At 41.9% G+C, this 10,625-nt stretch overlaps 1 protein-coding gene across 2 annotated transcripts; it reads left to right on the forward strand.

The window, feature by feature from the left end:
* Window positions 1-3,661: 3,661 nt before the first annotated feature.
* csgalnact2 (chondroitin sulfate N-acetylgalactosaminyltransferase 2) lies at window positions 3,662-10,543 on the forward strand. Of its 2 annotated transcripts, none has more exons than XM_083775409.1 (9): window positions 3,662-3,797; window positions 4,635-5,334; window positions 5,536-5,768; window positions 6,851-7,067; window positions 7,293-7,394; window positions 7,531-7,709; window positions 8,068-8,162; window positions 8,301-8,382; window positions 8,497-10,543. In XM_083775409.1, the coding sequence occupies exons 2-9, from the start codon at window positions 4,913-4,915 to the stop codon at window positions 8,787-8,789; spliced, it is 1,623 nt and encodes a 540-aa protein (XP_083631535.1). In that variant the 5' UTR covers window positions 3,662-3,797; window positions 4,635-4,912; the 3' UTR covers window positions 8,790-10,543. The 2 variants fall into 2 exon arrangements, with proteins under 2 accessions (XP_083631535.1, XP_083631534.1); XM_083775408.1 differs by having other exon boundaries at window positions 3,663-3,811.
* Window positions 10,544-10,625: the final 82 nt, after the last annotated feature.

Consider the following 10,625-nt stretch of genomic DNA (forward strand, 5'->3'; position numbering starts at 1 on the left):
GGCCAGGGTACTTTGCAAAAACAAGAAATGTAAATGAGTCATTCACAAAACCGGTACGATGACCGAAACGTTTTACTTTTCTATCCCACAATAATGACATCTTTAGCTATCAGAAAAACATAATTCCCCATCTCAGGCATTCAATTAATATTTGTATGTATTTGAGCAAAAGACCAGGTCATTTAGGATATTCTACTGTGGAGACCATCAAGAGGAACAAGACCTCTCACATTTCCAGATGTTCTGAGTAGGGACACAGGACTGACTGTGAATGAACTTGGTGTGGCAGCAGCAACAGAGAAGCAGCTTGTGTCGCAGATCTCGAGGGCACTCGAAGGATGATGATGATGATGATGTATTTTTATATAATAATATAATAACAGGGTTGAAAATGATAACAGGGTTGTGTCAACCCCGTTATTCACGGGGTTGTGATTTATTTTACTCAAGATGGCCACTACTCTACCTATGGTGATTAAGAGGAGACCACGTCATGCATGAGATTAAGAAATCAGATATATTGTTGAAATAACAAACATAATTTTCACAAATAATTGTTTTCTATCTTTATTCCATGTAACGGAGTTGAGCTGTTATGATTTGTGAGAGTATAAATTACTCTTAAGGGAGCATTCAGTGATTTGGAAAACCCCCTGTTCCGCCCCGGTAACAAGATATGCACATGCACACGCTACAGTGGGGGGATGCAACAGGCCAACAGCACACACACCAAGGCCCGCCCCCGCTCGATCATGATAGGCGGAAGGCTCCCTCTCTCTCCGGATTGGATGAAGGCTGGGCCACCTAACCCTGACCTAACCCAAAATGAAACCTAAGGTTTTTTGACCCCCAGGGGTTTACTGGGGACAGGGAGGAACTCTTTATATGGTCAGCACACTCTATAGTAGGGAGGATTATCACAAAAAAAAACAAAAAAACAAGTGATATTTGAATTTAATGAAATCACTGAATATACCTTTAAACATTATAAAATAAGGTGTGAAATTGCCTTTCTGTGGCATGTTATTCAGAAGACTTGTAGAATGCCACTTCCTGTTGTTGATGTCACTAAAGGTCCATTTAATTATTACGGAGGGGAGAATGACTTGTGTAACAGGGTTGAGTGCGATTGGGGGACAGCTATATAATGCTATATATTATTTTTTTCACATAAAGATGAATCAAATGTATAAAGATAAAGTGAGACAATCTAGAAAGGTATAAATTAAAAGCACAATACAATAAAACAGACAAGAAAAACAAAAAGCACAAAAACAAAACAAACAAACAAAAAAGAAAATGGCGAGCAGCACATACACAATACAGTCTGTTATTCATTAGGGGAATACAAATATATTATATATATTATACATACATACATACATTATACATACATACATACATACACAACACACTAATCATCTATTTATTAAAAAACTAAACATGACCAGCAATAAAGCACAATAGATGTATATGTGAATGGCATACTTTATGGATTTTTGTACATTTTTAATACTGATTGATTGATTGATTGAAATATTTATTAACAGTTTGTAGAATTTACAGTACATTTTAAGCACAAACTCAATACAAAGACTGTCAACTGTGAGTGGACGACCCAATTAAGCATTACACTTGTTTACAACAGGGTCCACATTGTTCAATTCATCAAAGACTCCAGTCCACTTTCATGAAGGCCATTGTGTCGGGGACAAAAAATGGACAAAATAGGGGGTGTCCACTGAAAGAAAGCAAGATAATTTCTGATATGAAGATAAAATCCATGTAATTTTTACACAATATTAAACATTGTTAAATTGATAAATTAAACATTTAAATTGATGAAAAAATATTTTAAAAATACATTTTGGTGACTCTAATAATAACTCCAACAGCAGCTTTGCTGCCGTGTGTTCTTTCTGACTGAGTGAGATGACCACCACTGTGCGGGCACCCCATCATCCACACCACACCACATAGCCTATTATATCATAAATAATCTAAGATAACGGCAACGGGCGACAGTGACACCATTAGGTAAGTGATTTCTCACACAGTGCCTGCACACTGCCTGGCTACTAGTTTAGCTCACTTTCTCGCGATTCGCGAATAAACTGTCGCCTGGTGTTTAGTAACCTCGCCTAGCTTTTTTTTTTAGAGGTGGCAGTGTTGCCATGTCCGCTTATAATAAGTGACTGTGCTTGTGTTCTGTAAAGTTGCTTGTAAATATTGCAGGTTTTTGAGATGAGATGAGATGAGATGAGATTCAATTTATTGTCAATGTACAGTACAAGTACAGCACAGCGAAAAGTATTTTCGCATCTCACCAATGGTGCAAACAGGGGCTTGTTTTTAAAGTGGAGTTGCTTATTTTGGCCAGTGATTCTCAAACATTGATTCTCAAACATTTTCATGTCTAGGACCCCACAATAATTATGTAGCCTATGTCTGCAGACCCACATCTGAAAATATTCTATGAGAGCAATCTTCGTTCCTACTCTCACCTATGGTCATGAAGTGTGGGTCATGACTCATGACCAAAAGAGTAAAGGTCCTTTCAAACTGGAAGCGCAGACGTTGTCGCCTGGATCAATGACAGGTCTGCTCCAGGTCTGCTCAAGAGGGGGGTGACAACGCAAGCGTTAAAGTCCAGGTCTAGTCAGGGCATAGGCACACTGTCGCGCGTGGACGCGTCAGAAGAACCTAAAGCCCTTCTTCTTCGTGGGGTTTTTAGACAGCTGGTGGATGGAAAAGAAGCTCCACCTCCGCGCCCGACTGACGCGGAGGAGAGCGAGTCCGGGAAGATGTCCGTCGCGTCAGTCAGGCGCGGAGGTGGAGCATCTTTTCCATCCACCAGCTGTCTAAAAACTGTGCGCAGCTGCTGTGCGCAGCCGAAAACGTGCACGACAGTGTGCCTCCACTGTCAGTTGTGCCGGCGTGTGCACAAAACGAGCATGCGTGCGACAATTTCACGGGACCGCGCCCACGTAAATATGCTTCCCTCGATTTCTCCGCTCGTGCAGAAAAAAAACGCAGGCCTTATTGAAAATGAATTGCTAGGTGCGAAGTGTTAATCGCTGCCTGTTTGAAAGGACCTTTAGGTCGCGAATACAAGCGGCCGAAATTAGTTTTCTCCGACTGGTAGCTGGCATCTGCCTTAGAGATGGGGTGAGAAGTTCAGTCACACAGGAGAGACTCGGACTCGGAGTGGAGTCGCTGCTTCTTTGCCTGGAAAGTGGCCAGTTTAGGTGGTTCAGGCATCTGGTTAGGATGCCTCTCGAGTGTCTCCCTAGGGAGGTCGTCGACCTCGAGGCATGTCTCACTGGGAGGAGAACTCGGGGCAGACCAAGGCGCAGTTGGAGGAAACACATCGACTCACTGGCCTTGGAACACCTCAGGAACCCCCAGGAGGAAGTTACTGTTGCTCTGGAGAGGGAAGTCTGGAGCTCTCAGGTAGAGCTGTTGCGGATAAGCGGTTGAAGATGGATGGATGACAAGTCACTTCTTTTGGGCTTATTTTCATAGCCATGGTTGCTTGTTTCTCTCGCAAAACCTGGCAACACCAAGAGGTGGGCGCAGAGCTTTAGCAGTGGGTCTTCCGGTCTGGATGTTTCAAAATAATACCTAGACTAGTCTCACTTTTTTTCTTCCCCCAGTCTGAATTACATCCGTGGAAATTCACAGAGCACTCTTGGGCTGACATTCATTGTGTATGTGTACAAAGTGTAGAAGATTGGATGGCAACAGTTGTTCGCGAATGTCGGGGAAAAAGAGCATATGCAGCAGAGCATTCGCATGTATGTAAATACAGGTGAGGTGGTGAGATTTCATAATTCAGACACAAACTGTGTTGCCTTGTCAAGTTGTCACGTATTATTTCTGAGGGGGTGGTCTTCGATTACGTTGGTGTACTCTCAATCAATCACTATCACTCATCAAATTTTAACCTATTTTAAGATTTGTTTTATTATAAATCAGACAATTATTCTCCATACCTTTTTATATCAAAGAGTATGGTTTGAGAGACGGAATTAAAATCCCTGTAAACTGCTGAGAACAGTGAGTGCTGCTCTCCAGATTTCCTCTCATGATGAAGGAACGGACTGTTGTCTATAGCAGCAGTAGCTAGCTGGATTATGCTATCGAAAGCGATGTTGTTGCCTCTGTTTTTGCCCTTTTCAATTTCCATTCGTCTTTAAAAAGATTGTAATACAAGTTACGAATTCCTATTTGCTAGGCAGCAACATTTATTTGACCAGTGATGATCGAGAAAATAATTGTGACTACCGAAATTGGCTGAATGGGTATGTTAGAACATTTTTTCCAGAAAGACAAGGGCCCACGCAGCACCTAACTGCTAACCTCCCACTTTTTGTCTTGACCACATTAGAAATCCAAAAGAACTGACACACACACGCACACGCACACACACACACACACACACACACACACACACACACACACACACACACACACACACACACACACACACACACACACACACACACACACACACACACACACACACACACACACAGAGAGAGAGAGAGCATCTAATAACTCTTAAGTTTAAAGATGACGCTTGCATGGAGGTATAGTTACAGTCACTAAATTGTATTTGTTTTATGTTTTAGGGTGACATCTATTGCTTCAGAGAGCTGCACATTGAGTGAGTCAAGAGATGCACATTTCGTTTTGACCTTTTAGTTTTCTTTTTTTTAAACTTGAAAATATGCATAAACTTTTAACGACGAGTGCTCACCAGTGTGGAGTCTGTGGACATTATTACCGAGACAATGTGTAGGCGGGTACATAATCACATAGGTTGAGTGATGAATTCACTTTGAAGGCGCCTGGATGGGAAAAGGGAATGCAGAAGATTTACTGGCTTTAGCTTGTGTGCCAGTGTGAGATGCCCAGGCGAGGCTTGGCGCCCCAGGGCCGGGCGCGCTGGCTGTTCCTGGGCCTCTTCTTGCTCCTGGTGCTGCTGCTTTTCGCCTACCTGCTGGAGTGCACCCCTCCGGCAGACGTCAGCTTGGTCTTGCCCGGCCTGGCGGGCGAGCCCTATGGAAAGGACTACTACCAGGCGCTGCTCCAAGAGCAGGAGGAGCGCCACCTGAGCCGCGCCACCAGCCTCAAGCGGCAGATCGCCCAGCTCAAGCAGGAGCTGCAAGAGATGAGCGAGAAGCTCAAGGCGCTGCAGGAGAAGAAGGAGCTCCCCGGGGTGCAGGGCCTCTCCGACACCAACAAGGACCAGGAGCCGGGCGACCTGCTGGAGTATCTCCACTCACAGATCGACAAGGCCGAGGTCAACACGGGCGCGCGCCTGCCCAGGTACTATATATGTTTGTTTTTTCTTGTGGAAAAGAGACCCCGTTTGTGTGTGTGTGGAACAAGCTTAATTTTTTTTTAAGATTCCAAGCTTGAGCTTCTAGATCTGCTATTTTTCAATAGCTAAAGTATAACATAATGCTTAAAACACCAAAAAGGGTTCCCCGTCCTGAATGGGATAAAGATGATTCTGATTCCCACCAGCGAGTACGCCCTGGTGCCGTTCGAGAGCTTCACCTCGTCCAAGGTGTACCAGCTGGAGATGGGACTGACTCGGCATCCGGAGGAGAAGCCCGTCCGCAAGGACCGCCGGGACGAGCTGGTGGAGGTGGTGGAGGCGGCGCTGGACATCATCAACAACCCAGACGACGAGGACGGTGTCGAGGACGACGTGCCGATGCAGAGACAGCTCTACACGGAGAGTCACTTTACCGAGGGTAACGCCCGCATGCGGATTAGCAACCGTCAGCTACACACAAGTTTACAATAATCGTCATGATTAAGCCATTAAGACCTGAGAACAGATTCTACAAATGTCTTCTAAATCCTAACGGTTTTCTGAAAAACCTGTGTTCCTTTATTCAGAAGTATTTGGCCGCCGACCCCCCCATCTCAAAATGTGTTCGTTCCAGGGTCTTCTCAGAAGCAAAGATTTGGGTTAAAGGGTAAGACCACTTTTTTTGAGGTTTGGGTTGTGTAGTTACTTTGCCATGATGCAACTCCAAATGTGGACAAGAAATAAAAAAAATACTGCTCCAGTGATTAGAAATTGATAATTCAAAATATGCTCCTCATTGACTTACATTGTAGCTAAAACAGCTCTCAAAGTCACTCTTTTAGTACGTAAACAAACACAAACAAAGTTGATTCAGACAATATAGAGCATCACCAAAACTCATGTGGTTTTATTTTTTCATAAAAATGTTAGATTCCTGTTGATTTTACTATTTGAAGATCTCGATCCGGATCCACGGATCCAGGCCGGGTTTTCTTCCCAATAAAATGGACAAATCAACAGGAAGATAACATTTTTATGAAAAAATAAAACCACATGAGTTTTGGTGATGCTCTATATTGTCTGAATCAACTTTGTTTGTGTTTGTTTACGTACTAAAAGAGTGACTTTGAGAGCTGTTTTAGCTACTAATGTAAGTCAATGAGGAGCATATTTTGAATTATCAATTTCTAATCACTGGAGCAGTAATATTTTATTTCTTATCCACATTTGGAGTTGCATCATGGCAAAGTAACTACACAACCCAAACCTCAAAAAAAGTGGTCTTACCCTTTGCGTTTACTGTGAAAGAATAATATATTCAAAGATTTGCACCAAAAAAAGTTAATAATAAACATAAAAGTTCGAAGATCTGCTATTTTTCAACAGATAGTTTCAAATGACGGTTAAAGCTATAAGGTGACACAGATGCGTCCTCAGGTCTAAATGGGTTAAGAATAATAATGGACATTTAAGGTATTCGATTGTTCCAATGGTCTAACATGTGTATTATTCTGCGTTCAGGACTGTACAGGACAGAGCGGGACAAAGGCACGCTCTATGAGCTCTTCTTCGCCAAGGAGGAGTCCAGCAGCTTCCGTCACGTCACGCTGTTCCGTCCGTTCGGCCCACTAATGAAAGTCCGGAGCATGTCCGTCGAAACGTCGGGGGTCGTCATTAACATCATCGTGCCGCTGGCGGGCAGGACAGAAACCTTCTCGCAGTTCCTGCACAGCTTCAGGTGATTTCCGTCGGTCATACATTCAATGTTTATTGCGAGATGGCCATCTCTTGCTTGTGTCACAAGGATGATAATGGTGCTCTGCTCTCAGGGTGTATATTGTCTGATCCAAAAGTTTAGAAATTATATTACCATTAATATTTTTAAATACATTTATGGGGGTTTCCACAAATGCAATGATGCCCACTTTTTTATTGTTTTGAATATCCATATCAATGTTTTTAGGGAAGTGTGTATACAGCAGGATAGGCGCGTGCATCTGACTGTAGTCTACTTTGGACAAGAGGGTTTACAAGAAGTCAAGTCCTCTTTGGAGAAACTGTCCAGGTGTGTTTCATTGCATTGCATTTGCATTTCATTTCAAAATAATGACTTAATCTTTAATATTTACTTAACCAAGAGGTTAAATCCATTGCACTCTGAAGTCTATTTTAATTTGATTACAACAAACAAAACCGTTTAGGGAAGAAAGCTTCTCCAATTACACTCTGGTCCCAGTGGATGAGGAGTTTTCCAGAGGACGGGGTCTGGACATCGGAGCCCATGCTTGGAAGAGGGGTGACGTCCTGATGTTCTTTTGTGATGTGGACATCTACTTCACACCGGAGCTCCTTAATGCCTGTCGTCTTCATGCTGTTCCCAGTAGGTGTCCTAACCAGCGTACAGCTCACATTCATCCCATTATAAAACCCATTGAGACCTGATTCTACAAAATGTCTTCTAAATCAGAAGTTTTCTGAAAAACATCAGTGGTTCTCAAACTATTTCATGTCGAGCACCAAGATTTGAGTTAAAAATGTTTGCTGTGAAAGAATATATATTCAAAGATTTGCACGTTTTCACGAAAAAAATATTTTTCAGTAACGGTTAAAAGCTAAAGGTGACACAGATGCGTCCTCAGGTCTAAATGGGTGGGTGAATTATTTTACAGACAGTAGGGAGTGTTAGTGGTGTCACATAATATACTGAACTGAATGCTGCTTGCTTTTGTGTTCTGCAGACAAGAAAGTCTTCTATCCAGTTGTCTTCAGTCTATATAATCCTGCCATTGTTTATGGAAATTTGGAGCTGGCTCCACCCATTGAACTCCAGCTGGTACGAACAACCTTTTCATGATTGATTTAGAGAAATATTGCATAATTGTTCTTTTTACTTTCATTTCTGTTCAGTGATGTACTAAAATATCAGTTTAAGCGTGACATCTCTGACATAATAATCTGTTTCCTCAAATAGATTCACAAGAAAGATGCAGGATTCTGGAGAGATTTTGGCTTTGGAATGACTTGTCAGTATCGGTCAGATTTTCTAAATATCGGTAAGCAATTTGTCATGATGACAAGACTTTGGACCGTTTGGCTTAAGATATACACCACTGATCATAAATATTAAGTATTAAACGGCATTTTCCCCATTTTCTTTCACCTTCCAGGTGGGTTCGATCTTGAAGTAAAAGGCTGGGGCGTAGAAGATGTCCACCTGTACAGAAAATATCTCCGGAGTGAGCTGATCGTTATTCGGACACCGGTGTCGGGCCTCTTCCACCTTTGGCATGAGAAGCAGTGTGCGGATGAGCTGACGCCAGAGCAATACCGCATGTGCATTCAGTCCAAAGCCATGAATGAGGCCTCGCACTCTCACCTGGGCATGCTCGTGTTCCGCGAGGAGATCGAGACTCATCTCCGCAAGCAAGCCTTCAAGACCCAAGGCAAATCGGAGGACTGAAAACGATGCCCTGATATAGTCTTGATCGTTCGACATTTCGACAAACAGTAAGACTGTGATGAATCCTCAACTTCCCATGCCGTTATGAATGCACTAAAGGAGAAGACCTGTTTACACAGACACTGTTCCACTTCACCGCTCAGCTGTAGACGAAGATGAATGTACAAAAATGTCGAATTGTTGATTAATGTGAAACCCGGGAGCACCCTTACAACACTATCGTAAAGAGCAGCAATATAAACAAGTGACATTCATTGGAGGTCATTAAACCTTGAGAGTAATAGCCTTGAGAGGTGGGGAGAATATCTTGTTTTAAATGTAACATTCAAACTATTACAATCAATTCTAGAAGCATGCAATTAGTGTAATTGGAAAGATTAGAAATATCTTAACTGTAGCCCTGTGCACATGCGTGAGACCTGCACTCGCCTACTCGGACCTCTTCAAAGCAATTCTCACAATTTCTTTGTCCTTTCCACACCTTGCTGTGACCTCTAGGAATGTCTTACAAAAGCGTCCCAACTTTGTTGTGATTCTCAATTCACAACTTGATATAATACTTTATCAAGGTGCTATAATGCAACACTAAATGAAGGTGACTTAACCAATCGTTTATTTTGCTTTCTGTCCCTAAGAAATAACTAGCCGTTTTCTCACGTTATTGCATTGAATCAGGTACTCAAGGGATCATTCGGCCCCTGCTGATTCCTACCCGTAGTTAACAAGGCTGTCGTCCTCTTTGTAAGCAGGGCAGAGCAGTTCATGAAGATTTTCTTTTTTAATTTCTTTCAGTATCTTACGTTGTTTGCAGAGCCATAGTTACATTTCTGTTTTTATTTGAAAATGGGATCAAATTGTTCAAGTGGTTAAAAAGGGACCTTTTTTATGTTTGCTTTGACCATATTCAAACTCAGACAGGATGCATTTATTAATACTTAATATAATTAAACATTTATTTGTATAGCACTTTAAAACGATGGCACAAAGGACTTTTCAGAACAGGATCAAATCAAACACTCTAAAGTCCTACAGCACATGGACCCTAGCGGTCCTATTCTGGGGCGACTATAACAGAAGTGTTGACGCAACAATGAGTTTGTATATTGGCTATTTTTGGCAAAGCGCTTGTGTAGAGGAAAAGCAGCGTACCAAGTATAGTTTTAACTTGTTTTTAGTGATATGAAATGTTAAAGAGATTACTCGTCCTTGTTAGGCCCACTGAAGTTGTGACCCGTGTACACATGGGTAACTACTAAGGTCAATAGTCTGTTGAAAGGGACAATCAGTCACTGACCTTTGCTTTGAAAACTATTGATCCATTATAGCGAAGCATGATGAAACATTGTTCAAGACAGCAGTAAAAATATTTTCTAAGGCATTGATTCCTGGTGTACGGAGGCTGTAATAGTTTCATTTATGCCTTGTGAAAATCATTCACGGCATGACTATTCCTATAAATCAAGACTGGGGCTAAATGTTACACCCGCTCAATGTAAATACATTTCTACAATACATTTTGTTTCTTCTTAATTGTGAGTTTAATACCTAAGTTGTATGTGCCTCCATGCTTAAAGTGTGTTCTTGTTAGGCCATTGAAATGCATAGCTGTATACTGTAAAATATATTTCTTGAAGAGAACAAATGGGTCACTGAGGTCGGGGCATCAAAAGTGAAATAAGCATCACCAGAGTGCTGTTGACAACTCTTCTAGCGCAACAAAGTGCTTTATTCTTTGCAGAAGGATAGTAAGGTAGTTAATATATTCTATACTGTGTTTTACTGAATGACTGAACTGTTGGTTGATAATCACATTCCTTTTCAACTCATCCTGTAAAG

Source organism: Protomyctophum parallelum, assembly GCF_964188405.1.
Source record: "Protomyctophum parallelum genome assembly, chromosome: 10".
Classification (NCBI taxonomy): domain Eukaryota; kingdom Metazoa; phylum Chordata; class Actinopteri; order Myctophiformes; family Myctophidae; genus Protomyctophum; species Protomyctophum parallelum.

Bases quoted from the DNA above. Each gene is read 5' to 3' on its own strand.
- csgalnact2 (XM_083775409.1), top strand. From the start codon at position 4,913: ATGCCCAGGCGAGGCTTGGCGCCCCAGGGCCGGGCGCGCTGGCTGTTC. The intron at 5,335-5,535 runs GTACTATATATG...GATTCCCACCAG, and splicing joins ACGGGCGCGCGCCTGCCCAG to CGAGTACGCCCTGGTGCCGT. The intron at 7,395-7,530 runs GTGTGTTTCATT...AAAACCGTTTAG, and splicing joins TCTTTGGAGAAACTGTCCAG to GGAAGAAAGCTTCTCCAATT.